Below are 24,111 nucleotides of genomic sequence, written 5' to 3'. Positions count from 1 at the left end.
TATTATCTGTTATATAAGGGTGAGTTGTTGTACAGTTGTAGGGAGTATTATCTGTTATATAAGGATGAGTTGTTGTACAGTTGTAGGGAGTATTATCTGTTACATAAGGGTGAGTTGTACAGTTGTAGGGAGTATCATCTGTTACATAAGGGTGAGTTGTTGTACAGTTGTAGGGAGTATTATCTGTTATATAAGGGTGAGTTGTTGTACAGTTGTAGGGAGTATTATCTGTTATATAAGGATGAGTTGTTGTACAGTTGTAGGGAGTATTATCTGTTATATAAGGATGAGTTGTTGTACAGTTGTAAGGAGTATTATCTGTTACATAAGTCTGAGTTGTTGTACAGTTGTAGGGAGTATTATCTGTTACATAAGTCTGAGTTGTTGTACAGTTGTAGGGAGTATTATCTGTTACATAAGGGTGAGTTGTTGTACAGTTGTAGGGAGTATTATCTGTTATATAAGGGTGAGTTGTACAGTTGTAGGGAGTATTATCTGTTATATAAGGATGAGTTGTTGTACAGTTGTAAGGAGTATTATCTGTTACATAAGGGTGAGTTGTTGTACAGTTGTAGGGAGTATTATCTGTTATATAAGGATGAGTTGTTGTACAGTTGTAAGGAGTATTATCTGTTACATAAGTCTGAGTTGTTGTACAGTTGTAGGGAGTATTATCTGTTACATAAGGGTGAGTTGTTGTACAGTTGTAATATGTTATAAGTTATAATATGACCGTAGTCCTGTATCTCTCACAGTTTGAGCGGAGCTGAAGGAGCCTGTTGGAGAATGAGTTCCTCTGTCCTTCTATAGTCTGGTTATCTCAGGTGTGAGAGAGTTGTTATGCCCCCTTGTCCCGATTGACAGTCTGGTGGGCGTGTCCTCCCTGATCCATTGATGGTCCTTGTTGTGTTTTTGTTTGTGCCTTTAACCTTTGCACTATCCCAATCCATGAGATGGTTTTCCCTCTTGCAGTGCTCTGATACTGTCTCAATTTGGTGCATTATTCATTATTTGCTCCTTACCCTTTTACTTTCCATTAGATTGTACTGACTCTGATCAAGTGTGACCTGTTTTGAACACTGACGCTGAGTAGAACCAATGAAAAATGGACAGAATGCTCTTGATAAAGGCATGGTAAAAGTCATTGTGATGTTTTTACTCACATCAGATCACCTTCATTTCCTTAAAAGGTTCTGCCTCTGCTGACATTTTTCTAAGAGCTCTTCTGTGTTTTTTGTTATAATCTTGTTTCTTCTTCACAAAAACACCCAGAGTTGTGTTTTTCTTCAAGCGCACAAGAGTCAATTTTGCATTAGGACTAAAAAACAAACTCAGACAGTATGAAAAAATATGCCCACACTTAGCCTCAACACACTTAAATGTCCTGTAATTTCCACTTATAGCACAATTTTCTCCATTTTATCCCCAGCAGCTTTGCAGAAGTGAAAATGTCTCCCTCTTTGGCCCCTGAATGATTTAAGTCGTGGTTAGAGCTCGATGAATAAAATACAGAGCAGAGAAAGCCTGGTTCAGTCAGATGTGTTTCGTTTTCCATTTGTGTGACGTTTTTTCTCATTTCACTGCATAAATCAGAGTTCACTGTCCCATGACATTACGTCCACAGCTGTAGTGTCTCAAAGCTCACAAATACTAAGCAGCCTACTCCATATATTTTACATCCACGACATTGTTTTGAACTCGGTCATAAAAAGAAAATGACAACTGTACTCAAAATGGGAAAATAAATGTACATATAAATACAAGATACAAACAAATATGTATTTATATGTTTCCGGTCCCTGTTATATGCAACATTTTGATATAAAAGATGCAGTACTTTGTTTTAAATTGTTAATCTCTATGGCAACCGTGCTATTTTTTTATCATTCTGAAACCTTTTTTACATAATATTTTAGTTTTTAGTAATATTTAAATTTTGTTATGAGCCTTATAAAAATACATTTTGTAACTCTGCAGGAGAGAGAGGGAGAGAGACAGAGATAGAGAGAGAGAGGAACTGGAAAGAAATAGAGAGAGGGAAAGGAGAGAAAGGGAATAGACAATGAAGAGATAGAGAGGAGAGGGAGGGAAAGAGAGAGAAAGAAAGAGAAGAGAAAGGGAGAGGAAACAAAGGGAGCGACAGGGGGGAGATGAGAGAAAGGGAAGAGAAACAGAGAGAGAGGGAAAGGAGAGAAAGCGGCGAGATAGAAAGGGAAAATGGTGAGAAAGAGAGAAAGAGGGAAGAAAGAGAGAAACAGAAATTGAAAGAGCGACAGAGAGAGGGAGATAAAGAAACAAAAACATAGAGACAGGGAGGTGGGGGAAAGAAATAAAGAGAGAGAGACTGCAGGGAAGAGGAGAGAGGAGAGAAAGAGAGAGGGAGAGAGAAAGAGAGCGAGGGAGAGGAGGAGAAAAGGGGAACACACAGTGAAGAGATAGAGAGAGCGGAGAGGGAGGGGAGAGGCATAGAGGGAGATAAAAAGTATGAGATAGCAGGAACTGAGAAAGACGAGCAAGAGAAGAGAAGGGAGAAAGACAGGGATGCAGGGGATAGAAATAAAGAGAAAGAGACTGCATTGAGATGGAACGAGAGAAAAGAGAAAGGGAAGAGAGAGGTGAGAGACAGGGAGAAAATAGAGAAGCAGGGAAAAGAAATAAAGAGAGAGAGACTGTAGGGAGGGGGAGAGAGAGAGCAGAGGAAGGGAGAAGAGATAGAGATAGGGGAGAGAGACAAAGAGGAGAGAGAGGAAAGGAGAGAATGGACATACAGTGGCACGATAGAAAAGGGGCCGGGAAAGAAAGAGAGAGAAAACGAAAGAATGACAGAGAGAGGGGGAGAGAGAGCGAGAAAGGAGAGAAAGGGAACAGACAGCGAGAGAGAGAGAGATAGAGTGGAGAAGGAGGGAAGAGACTTTGAGGGAGATAGCAGGGTAGAGAGGGAATTGAGAAAGACGAGAGAGAGAAGGGAGAGAGACAGGGAGGTGGGAGAAAGAAATAAAAAGAGAGAGATTGCATTGCGATGGAGAGAGAAAGGAAAGAGGGAGGGGAGAGACATGGAGAAGGTAGAGAGAAAGGGAAGAGAGAGGGGTGAGAAAGGGAGGGAGAGAAAAAGAGAGGGAGAAAAAGAGAAGAGAGACAGAGAGAGGGGGAGAGACAGGGAGGAGAGAAAGAGAGAGAAGGACAGGAGAGAAAGAAAACATACAGTGGCGAGATAGAAAGTAGAGAGGGTAGGAAAGAAAGAAAGAGGGAAGAGAGAGAGGGACACTAGAAAAAGGGAACATACAATGGCAAGATAGAAAGTGGAGAGGGTGGGAAAGAAAAAGAGGAGAGAAAGGGAAGAGAGAGTCGAGAGAGAGAGAGAGATTGAAAGAGAAACAGTGACAGAGAGAGCGATAGAGAGGCCTAGAAAAATCAGAGAGGGAACAGACAGTGAAGAGATAGAGAGAGAGGGGGGAGAGTGGAGGGAGGGAAAGAAACAAAAGCGAGATAGAGGATTTAAAAGCGTCTGCGGTGCAGGCTGTGAATAATGACGGACACTGAGAGGGCTGGTGTGGTCTGGGCTTGTATGACTCACAAAGCTCCAGACCACAGACTGATCCTGCTCCTTTCTAATATATTCACTTTAATCAGATGATGGAGGAGCTGAAGTCTTCAAAGTACACTTCAATATTTACATCTGTGACAACTATAGAAGGAGCTGATTAGAAACTATATTTTATTATTATAAACAAACTTTCCAATGAGTGAACTTGAATTATTTTTGTATAGACATTGCCATGGGCACCACTATCGTCATTTGAGTAGGACTATTTTGCATTGGGCTGCAGATCCTGACAGCGAATAAGTTCTATACAGACTGCAAAGGTTCTACATTACACAAAGCTGACTTTTGTGAGATTTAAACTATGTTATAATGTTGTTACCTCATCATAAACATAACCGGAGTTGTGTTTTCTTTCATTCACACTTTTCATTATACCTTCATTTTTAATCTGTCTACATTTCCAAAACTCAAAATGCTCTGTTGCACCTTGTGATGTCATGAAGCGGTAGTTTTCAAGTTAACAACTACCTCTTACTAGTCAGGCTGGCACCACCTAGTGCAATTTCATTTCACTCCAGCAACTAGGTCAGGAATCGGAATACACTAGACTAGACAGTTTGCAAGAAACCAGGAAGATGTAGACCGTGCACCGACCAATCAGTGAAAAGGCATGACATCCATGTCGTCAAACTCAGGCGCCTGTCTTGGTCCCTTTTGTGGAACAGCACAACAGTAAACAAAACAGTTGAGATGGATGTAGATGAAGCCATACATTCTGTGTTGGCAACGATTCCCGAGATCGAGGATTTAAAGAGAATGTTTGGTGAATGTTATCAAGAGGAAAGACGTTATTGCTCTTCTTCCTACAGGGTTTTGCGCATTACATATGTCACAACCAAATAGCAGCAATTGGTTAAATAAAAAAAAGTACCCGCTTATCGTTGAGCGAACGAATCCTAATGCTGCGAGGTCAGATGGTTTCCATGAAGTGAAACTGGCTGATGAATCAGGCTAACCTGATTGGCAATTCCAGTGTTGAGATTATCCAAATGATGCAGAAACAACATTATAACATAGATCAGAAAAGAGTGTAGTATGGGCACTTTAAAGCAAATTGGTGCAGTGTTGACTTGACAGCTAGCTGTACTTTCTACTCTGCCACTACTATTACTACTACTACTATTTTTGAACTGGACTGAAAGTATTTTTTAATTGTTTGAGACCTGCTGAAAAGGCAGAGGGTTTATTTTTAAGACAGTTGTAGTTTGAGCAAACAAAAATATATAAATAAAAACAGATAGAAAAAAAAAGATTGATTTTTCTGTATCAAAATCACTATATCTGAAACTTTATGAGATCTCAAAAAACTGAACTTTTTACTCTTGAAGTACATTTTTAAACGGGCACTTTAATACATTTACTTAAGTGTATTTTTGTGATACTTTTACTTTTACTTGAGTACTTTTTGGGGCCGGTGTCTGTACTTTTGCTTGTGGGTTGAAGGTCCGACGCCTTCATGCTTCTATGAAGATGTCACTGTTCTGCCTGGAATGTTCCACAGCTCTACTTTACATTTATTCAATTGCAACTGATTTTACCACTTAAAAATAAAGAGAAAATCGACATTCTCACTGTGAGCGGGGTCCCCTCTCCACAGATCTGACCTGTAACTTGGCTTGGTTTGCTCTCCATGAAGACAGAAAGGTTGCATTTGACAAACCCTTCACTAGAAAAGTTACACAATGCACCCTTTCAGTAACAAAACTGAGTACTTCTTCCAGCACTGCCCTTTTGAGGGACTTGTGTAATAAACCTTGTATGTAGTAAGTCATGTTTTTATCTGTTTATAGCTATTGACTCACATTGTCATCTGTTGTAGAGGCTGTTATGTGAAACCACAGACTATTATATGAACCAATGGAGAAAAACATGCACACATTAGAATGGACAGAAGGAGTAGGTCAATCTGAGCGGTGAGATTGTTGTTTGGCGATGTGGAAAGTTTGCAGACAGACTCGCGATGAGACAGAAGCACAGGAGTTACTTTAGGATACTGGCCTGTGCTGCTGTTATTGAAGACGGAGAAAAGCAAAAGGGTTCTCACTAATTGGCCTCCTGTCACAATTTGTCTTGAGTTTCAAAAGCGCTGCATTTTCTAAGACTCAAAGTATAGAAGCATTTAGTGTTATGATGTGGAATTTATTAGGACTACCCCTGGCCATCTCCTAAACATGCACTATACCAAAATCTGCCTATTAACTACATGACTTTAAACCTGACTCACTGACGCTGAATTGAGTTCTACACAATTTCAGTCTGGTATGGCTTTGAAAGAGATTGGAAAATGCGCAGTGTCATGACGGTTATATTTGAATCTGATCGGTCGAAGCATCACAACAGCGGCACAAAGCTCTTACTTTCTATACATTTTTCATAAACAAAATAGCCTGTACTGACACTAAAATAGGCTCAAGTTCATCTGTCTGCATCGCCATGTTTCACCTTTGGCGTCAACACAAACCTCAGTGCTGCTCTGTGATTGGTCGCCCTCCACCTGTCGGGGCTTGTTGCTCCAGCGGGCGTCAAGATGGATTCTCGTGAGCTTGTGAACTCACAGATATTGCTGGAATCCATCTTGCTTTGCCAGGTTAATTAATGTATGCATTCCTTCAGCTAAATGCGTGGTGTAGTGCACAGCATCCTCGCCATGCAGCGAGGAGCTATGCAGCGAGGATTCCAGATTTGACTCCCATGACCTTTCCATATGGACTTTGCATGTTTCAGGATGGGGATCATTTGCGCAAGAACAGATTTCGTTTCAGTTTCATTCTTGCTTGTCTCCGTGGATTTGTTATTTCTTTGCTTGAAATGCTCCATAATAGTGTATCACTTGTTATAAGAAATGTATCTCAGTGAAGACAAGCAGGCGACAAGGCATTTTTTTAGCCACAAAGATTATTTGGTTCATGATTAAAAGGAAAAAACAAGATACAAAAAACATGACAATGAAATTACTTCAGAAAATTCATTTATGAGTCTCTCTGCCCAGTGCTTTCTCAGAGCAGATGATAAAAACACATCAAACTTAAAACTAAAAGAAAGTTTAAGGCCATACTGCAGAAGATTCCAGACTAAGCTATAACATCTCCATGCTGACAAGCCGATGGCACATCCCAGAGGTTGGGACTTGCAAGTCGTGACTTGGACTCAAGTCAGACTTGAGTCAGTATTTTTAGGACTTGAGACTTGACTTGATCAAATGGACTAAGACTTGGGACTCATCTTGGAGTTGAAGGTCAGTGACTTGGGACTTGACTCGGACTTGAGGCCTGTGACTTGAGAAGACTTGATGTTTCTCCTAAAAAATATGTTTTTAGAAAATACTTTTCTCTTTAAAGTTGATACATTGGACTTATGGACCAGTGACTCGAGACTGGACTTGGACTTGCCTGTATTTGTCTTGGGACTTGACTTGGACTTGAGGTCAAAGGCCTGAGACTTGAAACTTGCAAAACAATGACTTGGCCTCTGGCACAACCCCACCAGAAAAGTTACATAGTACAACTTTAAATAATAACTGACTGACGTCATGATAGTTTTCACTTTCCCTGCTTTCTAACCGCTCTTCTTCTCTCTCTCCTCCTCAGCGCGTATGTGATCATGGCGGTGCTAAAGATGGCGCCGTCCTCCCTCTTGCCGTGACGCCCTTTAGCCTCCCGTCCAGCGACGAGCAGCAGCAAAGGATGCTGGGAAACAGCCGACACCTGTACCCCGGGGCGGAGGAGGAGGAAGAGGAGGAGGAGGAAGAAGAAGAGGAGCTAGAGGACGAGACGGAGGAGGTGTCTGGGGAGTTGGAAGACGACATGGACGTGCACCGCGGCGGGTTGTCTCGGAGCAGGTCCACCAAGGCGCCCCCTAGAGGACAGATGAGGACAGGAAACCCCGCGCACACAGCCAATCCCTATTCGTCAAACCCAGGCCCCGCCCACCAGCAGCAGCCATCCAATCAGATGCAGCAGAGGAGGCTGAAGGAACGCAGCTCGGTGACATCAGAGGATGCCACGATCGCCATGATGGTTTTTCGAATTGGGATCCCGGACATAAAACAAACGGTCAGTGTAATACAGATTATCATGTTTTTGTTTTTTAACAATTCCATGTTATTTTCAGTTTTTACACGTAAGAAAGTTGTGGATGAGTGCGTATTACTGTAGTTTGATGGACATTTTTGCGATGATTTCAGATGGGGATGTAATGTTAATATTAATCATTACAGTATAGACTTAGACAAACTTTATTGATCCACAAGGGAAATTGTTTGTTTTGTTTTGGAATTGTTTTGGAAATTGAGTAAAAATATAAATGTTATTAATAAATTCAAAATAAGTAGCATCCATATTAAGAGACTGATGTCAAGCAAGGCATAATTATGTAAATGTATATGTACAAATAAAAATGAAATATAGAAATATAGTGATACAAATATATCTCAGCTAGATACAAGAGGTCGTAAGGAGAAACAGTGCAAGATGATATATTGATTGACAGGACACAGGGTTATCTGTTACATAAGAGTGAGTTGTTGTAAAGTTGTAGGGAGTATGGTATGCATATAATAATAAAAATTGTCTAATAATACATTGGATTTATGTAGAGGTTTTCAAAATGACACCCAAAGCGCTTTGCAGGGCATTACTCAGTCACTCCATACACCAACACTCACACACCACCAGGCAATGTGGGTGGAGTGTCTTGCCTAAGGACACAACAACAGTTTGCACTAATGTCACTGCTGCTCCACTGTGGTACCTGGTACTCCCACAATCTCCCGTCCAAGTACTAACCAGGCCAGGCCACGCTTGCTTAGAATCAGAATGCCTCATATTTTTTGGGTGATGTTGGTTATTTATAGAAAGCTGAAGTGTTGAAGTGTCACAGTTTTGATGGTTCAAGTGATACTTTCTGGAGGCGGAACGTCACCTGCATGATTTCCTGGAAATAGAAAATTAAAACCATACTTTGGAAAATTCTCCTTGGAAATAGAATCATTTTTGTGACACTGTGCAAGTTTATAGCTAAAGGAACAACATTTCCTCCAAGCCAAATAAGAGTCAGGTTTGTGGAGATGCAAGCCCACTCACAGGAAGGATGTATGTTTTATACACATTTCAGTGCAATAAAACCATCCATAATGGTACATGCTTTTATTTTAGTCTGTTTTGGTTACATACTGGGGCTTTAAAATACAGACATTTCATAAAAAGAATGTGCAAGGACTGGTAGTGGTTTAGAAATACTAAACCCCTTATACATACTGACTGATGTATGACCATATTGTGATACGTTTTATACTATTGTGTGACTAATCAAATCATGAGGGGCCCTGTGATTCCCAGGAAGTGAAGAAATGACATTATAGTTTAAACACCGTGGAAAGACTTCACAGTAACAAGGGCCAGCACAGACTATCACTAAAGAGCTTTTGTCTCACCTGAGCCTGGGCCAATCCACCGAGTCCCAAAGCAATTTTCACTACAGCAACAAAGAGGTAACAGTGTTATACCAGCATTGCATCTTGGGAGTTGAAGTTTAGTCTCCTATATAGTCTCAACATTGTAGTGATTTAGTGTAAATAAATGCAGAGGTTAGTGCTGGATTTGAAGATGTCACATTTTAAAGCCACATTTTAAAGCTCATTTGACTAAAATAAAAGCATTTGTGCATTTTAGTTGTGCTTATTTCATGAAAACCACAGACTGTGTAAAGAAGTGGATTAAGGGAGTGTGACGTCCCCTGTACCTTTCAGCTCCAGTCAAACAAAACTCATTGAGGCAAGCAATTTGGAGCCTGAGTTCTATAATAAAAATAGAAATGTATTTACAGACAAAATAGTGAAATAAAAACACGAGAGCCAAAATGCTTAACTCAATTTTGCATAATATTAATTGTATTTCTTTATGCTGGTAAGACTGGTAACAGTTTATATTATGACTAAGCAATGAAAAAGTGCGGTTGCCTTACAAAAAAAATGTCCTCTAAAATAAAAGCAATGCCGCTTTAGTCCATGCATGAAGTAAAATGATAAAATATGTTTATTTTGCTATTCCATATTAGCTTAAAGGGGTCAAAGTCAACCAAAGGATCACATGTGGCCCAGGAGCTGGACAATGTGCAGGTCTGATGAAGAGTAAGGAAAACTTAGGGGGGACTGTTCTGCTCTGTTGTGGGTCCAGAACTGTGGAATGCGCTGCCCATGCACCTTAGACCATTGTTTCCCAAAGATTACGTTGCAACCTTCAGGTGGGTCGCAAGACATTTTTTTGGGGTTGCCTTGTCATGATCTGCATGTACGTCTATAATATACACTTCTGACATATGAGATTTTCTGTGCTCACAAAAATGAAGACAAAGCACAGAGACAGACTGATCCCACCTATGTCATTTGAAATGTTGAAATGTTAAGACATGTTTTGTATAATTTCTAATCTTTTTGTAATTATTTTATTGAGTATTTTGTTCCAATATTGCTGGTTCAGCTGAAAGTTGAAAAGAAAAAGAAATGGGCTACATTTAATGTCCAAATAGGCGACTTATGGATCCTTTAATTTCTGGTTCAATGACTGTTTCTCATTGTTTAAAACTTGAGTAATACTAATTGTTCAGAGAGACATGATCACTCAGTCAACAATAAAATATCCTCATTAATGTTCAATAATGGTCAAATCCATCTTTATATTGTGATTTATAAATAATGTCTATTGACTTTATGTTGCAAAAGTTTGTGACTTGCAAAATATGGGTCCCCAGAAAAAAAGTTTGGGAATCACTTTTGGTTTTAAAATCAGCTCTTAAAACTCACCTGTTGACTTTAGCATTTGTATCTGGTATGTGTCTATATTTTTTGTAATCTGAGTTTATTTTATTACCTTTTATATTGTTGTGTGCTGCACCGGTCAACTGATGGAGCCTTTGGAACATGGTAGCTAGTAGGTTAGTTATGTCCATTTATATATACAGTCTATGATGAAACCATAGCAACAGCATAGCAATAAATATAGCAAAACGTGAAAAACATAGAAAAACGTCTTTACTGTGAGTGGGATTGCATATCCACAAACCTGACTCTTGTTACTTTTTCAGTTCACAACTATATCACTTCTCTATCAAACCAGGTCATTATAAAACTACATTCGGCTCAATAGCTCAAATTCATGATCATTTTCTCGGACAAACCTGGCAACCTTGTGCGCGATAATGCCCTCCTCTGGGACATCAGCAGTAAAGAGCTGTGTCAGGCTTATCCCTATTGGCAAATTAAGTTCGGAGAAGTCACCTCCACTCGTCCAAAGCTTCGCCCAGGGGACTTTTGAGACAACTGTACCCAGTCCGGTCAACTCAGTCTGGGCATAAAATGTGTCTCTGGCTCCAGGCTGCCTGTGTGTCATAATCAGTGTATTTCTCATGACTTAATTCAGATAAAGTCCAAGAAATGCCCAAGTCTTTAAAGATGATCTGTAAAGCTGTTTAACATATGGGTAATGTATTCTCACTGCCAGACTGCAATCACACAGTCCAGATACAGGGAGATTGGCACAGCGGATACAGGGAAAACACGGAAAATCAGGACTAGGATTTCAAGATTATTTTGATTTATTTATGTATTCTTTTATTTATTTATTTTACTTGATTGACAGATAATGTCACGTGGAAACAGAGGAAGGACCCAAAACGCAGGACTGCTTCAAAATATTTAATGACAAAACAAAAAATCCAGAACTCAAGACTAAATTGTCATGACAAGAGACACAGAGAAACTCAGACAGGGACAATGGACCAACCAAGGGCAGAGGAGAACACAGGGTATAAATGCACACACATAGACACAGGTGAAACACATTAGGGCGGGGCAAACAATCAAGACAGGAAGGAAAACTCAAAAATACAAGGTGACAGGACAAATGTCAAAATAAAACACAAACTACAACCACTACAAAACAAGAACCATGACAGTACCCCCCCCTGAAGGGACGGCTCCCAGACGTCCAAAGGAGTCACAATGAAGTCGGGAGGGTGGAGGGGGACCCGGAGGAGGAACAAGAGATCAATGGCAATGGCAAAGACCGAGACAAGAAGCATCGTTTGGAGCACACTTTGAGGAGGAGCAGGGGAAGGATCTGGAGGCAAGCTCCCTGGACGGAGAACAGTGTCCAGCGAAGCTGCAGCAGGGACACAGGGAAACAACCACCCCAGACGGAGAGAAGTGTCCAGCAGTGGCTCAGGAACAGAAACAGCAGGTTGAGGTCAGAAGCTCCAACAAAGGCTTCAACGGAATAGGATCCAGGATGGTGAGCAGTCTGCACTGGCATTGGGCTCCAGTGGCTATTGCGAAACAGGTGGGAGCTGAGGTGTAGGAAGGGCTGAACAAGCAGGGCCGGGCTGCCTCCTGCAAGCCCCATATCTCCTGGTGACACTTCTGGAGGTGGCAAACTCAGGCAGGCTTAGTCCTGGGACTGCAGGAGACAATCCACTTCCCCACACATAAAAAATAAAAAAGTAGAGCAGACTGCTTGGGTTCAGAACTGGTTGGTCCATTGTCACGTGGAAACAGAGGAAGGACCCAAAACGCAGGACTGCTTCAAAATATTTAATGACAAAACAAAAAAATCCAGAACTCAAGACTAAATTGTCATGACAAGAGACACAGAGAAACTCAGACAGGGACAATGGACCAACCAAGGGCAGAGGAGAACACAGGGTATAAATGCACACACATAGACACAGGTGAAACACATTAGGGCGGGGCAAACAATCAAGACAGGAAGGAAAACTCAAAAATACAAGGTGACAGACAAATGTCAAAATAAAACACAAACTACAACCATAAAACAAGAACCATGACAGATAATGTGATGTGCTGCTGCTGATGATTGTTGAACATTGATTAATTCTCAAATTTTGGAACAGGATACTAGTTTCTTTTATATTTTATGATTTGCTTTAGTTTAGGTTTAGGCCTGAATGTGTTGCCAGGTTTAGACCTTATATCTTAGATTTGGTTTGGATCTGGTGATTTGTGCTTGGTAGTCCTGGTTTAGAACTTGTTTAGACCTGGTTTAGTCCTGGTATAGTCTTGATTTAGTTAGGTTAAGGTTAAGTTCTGTTTTAGCTCTCCTCTGTCACTCCCACTCCTCTTTCTCTGCCTCTCTCCCTCTCTCTTCCTAAGTCTTTCTTCCTCGACATCCTCCTACTTCTCTCTCCCTCTAACTCTGTCTCTTCCTCGACACCCATCCTTTCTCTCTCCCGCTTTCTCTTCCCTCTCTCCTCTCTCTCTTCTTCTCTTTCCCTCTCTCCTACTCTCACACTTCCCTACTCTTTCTCTTCCTCTCTCCTACTCTCTCTTCCTCTTTCTCCATCTCTTATACTCTCTCCCTCTTTACTACTGTCTTCCTCTCTCTCCTATTCTCTCTCTTCCAACTCTCTCCCTCTCTCCTGCTCTCTCTCCTACTCTCTCGCTCCCCTAGTCTCTTCCTCTCTCCTACTCTTTCTCTCCTAATCTGTTATTCGCTCTCTCTTGTACTCTGTCTCTCTCCCTCTCTTCCTCTCCCTCCCTCTCTCTTACTCACTCTTCTACTCTCTCTTACTCTCTCTCCCTCTCTCCTACTCCCTCTCTTCCTCTCCTACTCTCTCTCTCTTCCTCTCTCTTTCTCCTACTCTCTTTCTTCCTCTCTCTCCCCCTCTTTCTAAGTCTCTCTGTCCTACTCTCTCTCTTCCTCTCTCCCTCTCTCCTACTCTCTCTTTTACTCTCTCTCTCCTTTTCTCTCCTTCTCTCCTACTCTCTCTTCTATTCTCTCTCTCCTTTTTTCTCTCCTTCTCTCCTACTCTCTCGCTTCCTCTCTCCTACTCTCTCTCTCTCCCTCTCTCCTACTCTCTCTTCTATTCTCTCTCTCCTTTTTTCTCTCCTTCTCTCCTACTCTCTCTTCTACTCTCTCTCTCCTTTTCTCTCCTTCTCTCCTACTCTCTCTTCTATTCTCTCTCTCCTTTTTTCTCTCCTTCTCTCCTACTCTCTCGCTTCCTCTCTCCTACTCTCTCTCTCTCCCTCTCTCCTACTCTCTCTTCTATTCTCTCTCTCCTTTTCTCTCCTTCTCTCCTACTCTCTCGCTTCCTCTCTCCTACTCTCTCTCTCTCCCTCTCTCCTACTCTCTCTTCTATTCTCTCTCTCCTTTTCTCTCCTTCTCTCCTACTCTCTCTCTCCCTCTCTCCTACTCTCTCTCCCTCTGTCCTACTCTCTTGCTCCCCTAATTTCTCTCTTCCTTTCTCTCCTTCTCTCTCCCTCTCTCCTACTCTCTCTTCTACTCTCTCTCTCCTTTTCTCTCCTTCTCTCCTACTCTCTCTCTTCCTCTCTCCCTCTCTCCTACTCTCTCTTCTACTCTCTCTCTCCTTTTCTCTCCTTCTCTCCTACTCTCTCTCTCTCCCTCTCTCCTACTCTCTCTTCTATTCTCTCTCTCCTTTTCTCTCCTTCTCTCCTACTCTCTCGCTTCCTCTCTCCCGCTCTCACTCTCCCTCTCTCCTACCCTCTTGCTCCCCTAATTTCTCTCTTCCTTTCTCACCTTCTCTCTCCCTCTCTCCTACTCTCTCTCTCCTAGTCTCTCTCTTACTCTCTCTCCTACTTTCTCTTCTACTCTCTCGCTTCCCTTCTCTTTCTCTTCCCCTCTCATACTCTCTTCCTCTCTCTCTCCTACTCTCTCTTCCTTTCTCTCCTCTCTATCCCTCCCTCCTACTCTCTCTTCTACTCTCTCTCTCTCTCTCTCCCTTTCTCTCCCTCACTCCTATTTTCTCTCTTCCTCTCTCCTACTCTTTCACTCCTACTCTCTTCCTCTCCTCCTCTCCTCCTCTCCTCGTCTCTTGCTCTCGTCCTGTCCCCCTCTCTGCTCTTGTGTGATGTATTATTGATCTGTGTATGGGTGTTTTCAACTCCAGATTCTGCCTTTTTAAAATCCCCCATACATAATTCACCGATCCATATTTATTCACACAAACTGCATCAAAGATTAAATGTGAAAAAAATAAAAATATAAAAATAAAAATGGCCGACAGAGGAGATATTTGGAGGAGGATTGTAACAGGTGAATTTGTGTTTGACCCAGTTTTAACATGAATACTTTATGTTGGATGTTGAAACGCTGTTACTGACGCTGTGGGAGTCTGTCCTGACACCGTCCTAGTGTGACCTTGTCTAATCCGCCATGAAATATAAACTAATATAAAACAAATAGATTAGCAATGGTAAAGGATTAGGACGGGCCAGTTCATACAATAAAATTAAAATATATATTGTGAAATTAGGAGAAAAACTGCAAAGTCTGGCCCTTCTGCAAATCAAAATTATACATATCTCGAAATAGAAAATCCCTACTAACATCTTTACACTATCAGGATTAAACCAGGGCTAAACCAGGTCTAAAGCAGGGCTAAAGCAGGACTAAACCAGGACTAAACCAGGACTAAATCAGCACTAAAGCAGGACTAAAGCAGGTCTAAAGCAGGTCTAAAGCAGGAATAAACAAGGTCTAAAGCAGGACTAAACCAGGTCTAAAGCAGGACTAAACCAGGTCTAAAGCAGGACTAAACCAGGTCTAAAGCAGGACTAAAGCAGGACTAAACCAGGTCTAAAGCAGGTCTAAAGCAGGATTAAAGCAGGACTAAAGCAGGACTAAACCAGGTCTAAAGCAAGACTAAACCAGGACTAAACCAGGACTAAAGCAGGACTAAAGCCAGGACTAAACCAGGACTAAAGCAGGACTAAACCAGGACTAAACCAGGACTAAAGCAGGACTAAACCAGGACTAAACCAGGTCTAAAGCAAGACTAGATCAGGTCTAAAGCAGGACTAAACCAGGACTAAACCAGGACTAAAGCAGGACTAAAGCAGGACTAAACCAGGTCTAAAGCAGGACTAAACCAGGTCTAAAGCAGGACTAAACAAGGTCTAAAGCAGGACTAAACCAGGTCTAAAGCAGGACTAAAGCAGGACTAAACCAGGTCTAAACCAGGACTAAACCAGGTATAAAGTAATACTAAACCAGGTCTAAAGCAGGACTAAACCAGGACTAAACCAGGACTAAACCAGGAATCAGATTAATCTGGTAAATGGATCCGTGTATCATTCGTTCATTTGTTTTTCAAATTAAAAGCAAAAATAAGAAAACAAAAAAACAATTATTTTCTTCATTATTTGTCTCCAAAACCAAAATGAAAAAACGGATAACCATTCAGTTTTAGATTTTGTGTTTAAATGACTAATGGAAAAAACAGATAACTGTCACATTGTCGGGTGATTGGGACTGAGACCAGACCAAGACTGAAACTGGGACCAGACCGGGACCAGACCAGGACTGACATCATGACCAGACCAGGATCAGGACTGACACCGGGACTGAGACTGGGACTTAGACCAGGACCAGACCAGAAGTGAGACCAGAACTGAGATCAGGACTGAGACTGAGACCAGACGGGAACAAGATCAGGACTGAGACCAGGACCAAGACCAGGACTGACACGAGGACCAGACCAGGACTGACACGAGGACCAGACCAGGACTGAGACTGGTACCAGGCCAGGACCAGGACGGGACTGAGACCAGGATCAGACCAGGACCAGACCAGGACTGAGACCGGGACGAGACCAGGACTGAGACCGGTACCAGACCAGGACCAGACCGGGATTGAGACCGGGACTGGGACCAGGACTGAGACCGGTTTAGTCCTGGTTTAGACTTGGTTCAGTCCGTATGTGGCGCAAAAGTCCGGCATCGCAGTTTAAGTCACGGAAACAGGACTTTATTTATCTGTTTTTTTCACTGTTCATTTAAACACAAAATCGAAAAACTTTCATTTTGGTTTAAGAGACAAATAATGAAGAAAATAATAGTTTTTTAAATTAATAATTTCATTTATATATCACCTTTCAAGATACCCAAAGCGCTTTACAGTTCATTATTCATTCACACTCACTTTTTCATTTTTTCATTTTATTTTTGGTTTTACTTTGAAAAACGAATGAACAAATGATACACGGGTTTAAATGCCAGTTCTGAACCAGTTCTAAACCAGGTCTAAACTTGTTCAACAGATCCGAACCAGGTCTAAACCAGGTCTAAACTTGTTCAACAGATCCGAACCAGGTCTAAAGCAGGTCAAAATGAGAGAGAGGGTGTTAGATACAATCAGCTAGAGGAGAGAAAGTGGAGAGAGGGGACAGAGAGGATGCAGAGAAAGAGAAAGACAGGCGAAAGAGAGGGTGTGGAGAAGGAGGAGAGAGATAGTTAGAAGGTGTGGAGAGAGAGAAAAAGAGAAGGAGAGAGAGTGTGGGGAAAGAGATTGGGGAAAAGAGAGGGAGAGAGAAAGAGGGAGATAAAGGGAGAACGAGGGGAAATGAGACAGTGTGTGGAGAGATGGATGAAGAGAAAGAAGGATGGAGCTGAGAAAGAGGGGGGTGTGAAGAGAGAAGGAGAGAGAAAAATAAAGACAGAGAGGCAGGGGGCTGAACATTTGTGTAATTAGAAGAAATTTACCCTGCAATCATAAACGTAATTGCATTTTAGATGGAAATTTGTGTATTGATGATACAGACAGAACTCACAGTGACTTCCTGTAATTTTCAACTTTTATTTTTCTACATTTTTCTTCACAAACTGCCACTTAACTGATCTAAAACTATGACGAATATTTACCACAGATACTCCTCCACTGAACCAAGTCATTGAAAAATATGAAAACATAAAAAAAACATAAAATCCTTGGAAACACTGACGATAAATTCCTCCAAAATTACACCTCTGATCCACAAACGCTGAAACTAATCATTATTGGTTAGGGATGGGCTCTATTCACGTTTACTTCACAAAACCTGCAGACGTATGGAAACATGCGGGTGACGACTTTCTTTGGGCTCTGCTGGCGATAGGAACTCTGACAAAATCTGAGAAGATGGCCCGATTTTCTTCATCTAGATGTCACTGTATTTCTTCTTTTCTTCCTTTTATAAACTGCTTATTAATTTGTGTATTATAATTTGTCTAACTTTAAAAAAAAGATGTCATTGTAGCGTTCCGTTATGTTCGGCCGATCAACAGTTACGACCTGTAACTGACATTGAAGAAACAATTAGAGTCCCGTCCCTCCTGGAAAGCTTTGGCAGGTTGTGAAGACACTGCTGCTGAATCCACGGTTTTATCACATGCCCAGTTATTTTAATAGATCCATGGCCCAGTGTCTGCACCAGAAGTCGTCATCCACACATCTCCAAACGTTTTCCGTTAAGCGTGAATAGAGCTTTTTTGGCCCACATCTTGTCATATCTTAAAGAACACCTATTAACTGATTTATTGTCATTGACTGATGAAAACAAACAATGAAATTACAATTAGCACCTCCCTCTGATGTGCTCAGACACAAACAAGACAAAACAGTGAAGCCAAGACTACGCTACGTATGAAAATCAACATTTATGGCAGACAATATTTGCACACTGAGATGGCTATTTTTTAGTCTTGCAGTGCTCGTTTTCATCGACCTGTTCCGCCTTCCTCACAGTGGAAAGCTTTTCAGATTCACTGGTGAGACATGTCAGTTTGTAGCCGTGGTATAAGAGCATTAAACAACTTGGAGTCGTGCGTTATGCAGTTTCAACGCACTTTGCACTTCTATAACTCATAACTGCACAACGCACGGCTCCTTGTTGTTTCATGGTTATATAATCTACAACACCCGCGGATCCTTATATATAATATAATTTGAACATTTTAAATCACAACATTCATCTAAAACAACTTAATAAAAGAAACAAGTTTGCAGGTGTCCATGTTAGAAACCTGCGGTGCACAGTGAGAGCTGACGTCGCTGTAAACGTCATCGCAACAAAGAGTTGACAAAGACAACTGCATATCACATTAGTAAACTGATTTTTAAAAATTCGTACCAAAATGGCTACGCAACACTGCCGAATCCTACATTGAAGACAAGTAATAAGACCATGACTCGATTTATACATAACTGTTATAAGCACTTTTTAATCTTAGCTCTTTTGGTTAAGTCTTGTAAAGGGATTTTAAGAGGGAAAAGAAAAAAAGCATATTCACAGTTTTGTTATCCTCTACAAAATATCGTAATATATATCTGTACCACGAGATGCACGTCGTGAAAATATCCTACAGAGAGATTTGGATATCGTTACATCCCTAGAAGTAAGTAAAGAGCATTGAGTGTGTACTGAGAACGGTGAAAACAGGTTAATGGCAATAAGATTGATGAAAATAAGTGATTCAAGTTTACTCTAACATGCACAAAACACTCCAAATACAACTTGGTTAAAAGCTCTGAAAAGTCTGTTTTGCATAATAGTCCTTTTAACTGACAACGATCTTGTCTTTGGTCTTTTTTGAATAATGGCATCACTTTCTGAAGCTATTGTGAAAAAAATGTTTTTACTTTTATTTATTCATGCTAACAGAGAAGACTTTGAGCTTTGTGCCAGTTTAGTTTGAAATGAATAGGCCCAGTAATTACAGATATTAATCACAAATCAGGTCAACAGATCTGCATATGACAGGTTTGGATGATTCGCTCTTTTTTCCACTTAAGTAGGTGGAATAAAACCTTTTGTAAATTTGTTGTTGTAAAGTTGTTTTATGCCAATCAAGAAGAAATTTGTGGCAAAAAATTATGGTTAGTAGACAATTTTATTTTAGAGTGTTCCACACTTGGGAGAATTCTATACAAAATGTTGACACAATTTACATAAGAAACAAATTTTTCTGATACTTTAAACATCAAACGAAATAAAGGTAAAACTTAAATATATTGATCTTAACCTGTATTTTAGTAAACAGTAACCTCCACCATACAATCTGATCTGTCCTCCAGCTTAAATTCTAGGTTTTCTACAGTGTTGTGCTGTCACGTGAACAGGACCTATTTGGGATTTTTATCGTATATTTGAAAGTGGCCATTTGAGGAACATTTTATTTTATGAGGACAGTACAATCCAAGGGCGGCCGCTGTCTGGTTCAGATCTACAAGAGGGGACCACAAGATTAAATGTTTGTGGTACAGAGCGAGGCTAGTCTTTTTATGCCTTTTCAACAGTAAAACCACTAAATGAATTCACTTCGTTCGAGATTTTCATAATTTTGTAACTATGATTTTAATGAAATGTGCTGTTGAGAATGTCCTTGTAGCTGTTAGCTCGATTTTTATATAATTATAGTGTGTTCAGGGCTTTTCGTGTGTTAAGTGTTTGTAATCAGAAAGGCTAAATTATGGGGTAAAGATCTAGTTTTGGTTTATTTGACTAAGCAACACTTAAGACTGAAGGATTATTTAAATGTGAATTAGAAAAAGAAAAAAAAAAACATTGGTAAAAGTATTTGAATTTCAATAATTGTGTAATCGATCATGTTCCCTATGCCAGGAACTACTACTACATCTATATTAACAACTTTTCATTCATTGATTTGAACTGTATTGTCAGACATTAATGGGCCCATATTACAGTATATTCTAATTTGTTATAATGTTGTTTCCTCAGTAAATACCTGGAGTTGTTTTTCGTTTCATTCACACATGTTTAAAGGCCAGTGCACCCCAAAACGTGCAGCATTGCGGCGCTTAATTTGCCATGTGTCGAACCCATGCGTCAAAACACACTGAATGCCGCGCATCATGGCTCTTCAAAAGACTTTAACACAACTCTTGCAGTGGTATAAACCAGCATTTTATCTGCAGATAACTTATTAAATAAGAGACACATGCGACGTTGTGAGAGGAGAGGAAAGGCACTGGTTAGAGGAGGTTATAGTGAGTTTAGCGAGAGACGAGAGTTTCCCCACGTGGACAGAAGCGGGAGAGGAGTCGGTGTTGTGCCGAGTTGAACTCTGGGGCTTTCTCTGCTTCTGCTGCAGCTTTCCTATCTCTCCTCAAAGTTTATAGTGCTCCTTTTGTCACTCATAGAGCAGAGACATGTCTGTACTCACCCCAGAACTGCAAAATGCCTCATGTGTCTTCGCACGCCAGCGCGCTCAGTGCGCTCAGTGCGCTCAGTGCGCTCAGTGCGTGTTGGCTCATAGAAAATAATGGAGGCGGAAATGTTGCTGTGTGTCAAAGCGTCCCGGTGTGCGTTGGCCTTAACACGCAAACCCCCCATATTTAGGCTGAGAGATATAGATTCTTCTTAGATAATTTCTTGCACCACTCTTTCAGATATGATTTAGTTTGTCTATCCTTTGAAAATACCAGATTTTGTGCATTATTTTAATGTTTTGTCCTACCAGATGCATTGGTCCCGACTGTTATTAGTGTTGTGTGACTTAGTACTTTTCAAAAAATTTTTTAGTCTTACTTAAGTAATTTCTTGGACCTCTACTTTGTATTTGTACGTTATTCTATACTTGACTACAAATTTTGGCTTTTCAACTCACTTCTGGTCCTATGTTTAACGCCATGCTGTGGAACATTCCTGAAAAAGCATATCCAAACAATTATTGTGCCCACCAAAAAAGTTCCATATACCGTATAGAACATTGGAGCCATAATTACTGGAGGGGACTGCAGGCATTTTAGGCACAGGGGAAAACACTCAGATACTCCAAAAGGTTCCTCTTAAACACACCGTTATGCTTTTTGAGAAATTGCACCAATAGTGTAAGTGTTCTGTCTGTCACAGATTATAAAAATATCTAGTGTTTGCCTTGTTTCGTTCCTTAATCCTTGCTTGTGTGCTAATGCTTCTTTGCTGTGGGCTGCAGTGGAGGATTCTGGGTAAAACAGTTCAGTCAATACCCGCTCACATAATCCTGATTGGCTCCATTTATCAGAGCACACACGGCGCCGGTGCTGCACAGTCTGGCCCGATGCAAGGACACGCGGAGATCAGACTTTTATGCCGAATTTTACAGATACAAAGAGAAGATGATAAACAAGAATGAATAGAAATGTATTTAGAAAAGAGGTGAGAGCAAATGCTGTGGCACAGTTGGTTAGTGGCTGTTGTATAACCAGGAGCTTTGAGGTGTGAGTCTAGCTGTGAGACTTTGGAGCTGATCGTCAATATTTCCTGAGAGTGTGATGCTAACTGTAAGCACTGCTCTGTCTGAGACTTTAATTTGAGCTTTATTTGACCACAATTTGACCAAAAAGAGCTGGTTTATTTGGAGCTACGGCAGGTGAGATGGTTTGTGCTGTTAAACAAGTCTCTTAAAGAGGACCGTGAACGCTTCATCACAGACTCCTGAAAATGTGTGGTTTAAATCAATTTTGTATTTTCTTGAGTTTTCAGATCTTAAAACTTTTTTGACAGTTTTTGTTAACGTGTGAATTGTGTCACCATGATAGCTGCTGAACATTCCACCCTAGAGAATTATGTAGAACACCCTCCGCCTGGTGTGACAGCAAAGCGTGAATTGGCAAAGAATTGGAGCTGTGTCTCTGCTGGCCCCGGGGCAGCTGTGGCTTCAGAAATAGCTCCGGATCTGTGAGTGTGGACAGTTTCTGAACAATGGTCCACTGTGTTTAGAAGAGAGTGTTGAAATAGAGAGAGAAATAGAGGAGAGGGTCGGACTCCTGCTCTCTCTTTCTCTCTCTGATCCCCTTCTCTCTTTTCCTCTAACCCTCGGTCGTTTTTCACATCTGTTCAGCCCACATTTCTCTCTCGCTCTTGCTTTTTCTCGCTCTCTGCTCCCCTCTCTCTCTGTCTTTATTTCCTTCTCTTCACCATCTCTCTCTCTGTTTCTTTCCTTCTCTCTTTCTATCTCTCTCTCTCAATCCCTCTCTGCCCCTTTCCTCTCTAACTCGCTCTCTCTTACCCTATCTTTCCCCCTCTTCTCCCCTGTTCAGCTATATTTGTGCCCACATGTCTTTTCTGTCTCTCTGTTTCTGCCCATCTCTCCCCCTTTCTCCCTCTGTCCTCCTTTATTTTTCGCTCTCTTCATTTCTATGTCTCTCCCTCTCCCCCTCTTCTCTTCTGTTCAGCTTTCCACATATCCTCCCTCTTTGTCTCGCTGTCTCTTTGTTTTCGCCTCTGTCTTTCCTTTTCTCCTCCTTTCCCTGTCTCTTCCTCTCTCTTCTCTCTCTCTCTCTCTCTCTTCTTTCCTGTTCAGTTGTCTTCATGCCCACATAGTCTCTCTCCTCCTCTCTTTCTCTCCCTCTCACTCTCTCCTTCTTCTCTCCTGTTCAGTTCCTGTGCCCACATATCCTCTTTCTTCTCTTGCTCTCTGCCTTCCCCTCTCTCCTCTTTTCTCTCTCTCCTTCTATCCCTGTCTCTCTTTATTTATCTCTTCTCTCTTCTCTCCGGTATTTGTGCCCACATGTCCTCTCTCTTCCTCTTCCTCTCTTCCTTCCTTTCCCTCTCTCCCTCCATTCCTATCTCTGTTTATCCAGCTCTCCCTCTCTTTCTCTCCCTCTCCCCCTCTTCTCTCCTGTTCAGTTGTATTCGTGTCCTTATGTCCTCGTCATGACTGTTCCATTCAGTCTGTCCTCACCTTGAGAGTCTGACCCAGGGGCCTGTCTCTGTTCAGACCAGTGTTTGTGCCACTCACTGAATACAGAGCTGCTGCTGCTGCTGATGATGATGATGATGATGATGATGAACAAACTCAACTAAACAAGAGTGTAATCATTTATAATCAGGGGAATTACAGGGACAATATGATCACATTTATGTAACTCAACAAAAACTAAAATGACTAAAGCAGGAGCTACAGGGAAGATCCGCTTTCAACAATACTCGACAATAACTGAAAACACTATTCTGTTAGAAGCTCTGTTACTCAAGTTAGACTTTAATCTGAGCTTTATTTAACACAGTCTGACCAGAGAGAGCTATCTGAGCTGGAGCTACAATAGGTGAGCTGATTTGTGCTGTTAAACAAGTCTCTTTCACATAACAGTCCCAAACTATCTAACATTAGCCAGCAGTTTTTCAGTTAGTCACTCTCACCTTTTTATTGAAAATCAAACCTCTAAACAAGACCGTTAACGCTTGGATCGATCACAGGCTCCTGAAAATGTGCTGTTTTAAATCCATTCTGTATTTTTTCTTTAGTTTTCTTATAAAAGAAAACTTTTCTTAACCCTGTGATATCACTGCAAAAGATTTATAATCCCTCAGTTTCCTGTAAAGTGAAATGTCAACAATTCTCCATATTAATGATGACAACAATTCTTTACATTTAGTTTATGTTTAATGTTTCATAGAATAGCAATGAAACTCATTTATCTTGCATTTATTCAATAGAAATTTAGAGGTTTAGTAACTATCGGTGTTGAAGTATTGTCTGGAAAAGGGAAAGAGGGCAGATAACATAAGGCGACTCTTTTGTCTGCTCCTTTTCATTCATTTCTTGTATGTTTGATGTTGTGACACTGTTGATGTTGTTTGATACTTTATGAATGAAATAAATAAACCAATAAATAAATAATTGTTTCTATGGTTAGAAGTTATGACTTAAAAACATGGAGAGGAACATGCAGAGTGGGCTCGCTTCTCCGCAGAGTTTACCCCAAGCTTAGTCTGAT

General features: G+C 41.0%; 1 protein-coding gene across 1 annotated transcript in view; it reads left to right on the top strand.

Annotated features, from left to right (window-relative positions):
* The window catches only part of shank1 (SH3 and multiple ankyrin repeat domains 1), a 108,699-nt gene that overhangs the window by 8,227 nt on the left and 76,361 nt on the right, over window positions 1-24,111 (top strand). Inside the window, exon 2 of the mRNA XM_020933231.2 lies at window positions 7,192-7,656. Within this exon, the coding sequence (XP_020788890.2) occupies window positions 7,192-7,656 (465 nt within the window). The remainder of the gene's footprint in view (window positions 1-7,191; window positions 7,657-24,111) is intronic.

This window comes from Boleophthalmus pectinirostris, unplaced genomic scaffold, assembly GCF_026225935.1.
Source record: "Boleophthalmus pectinirostris isolate CB_2022bp ecotype Guang Dong unplaced genomic scaffold, ASM2622593v1 HiC_scaffold_17, whole genome shotgun sequence".
Lineage (NCBI taxonomy): Eukaryota > Metazoa > Chordata > Actinopteri > Gobiiformes > Gobiidae > Boleophthalmus > Boleophthalmus pectinirostris.
Note: the sequence above shows the minus strand (reverse complement) of the source record. Positions and strands in the feature narration are given on the sequence as shown.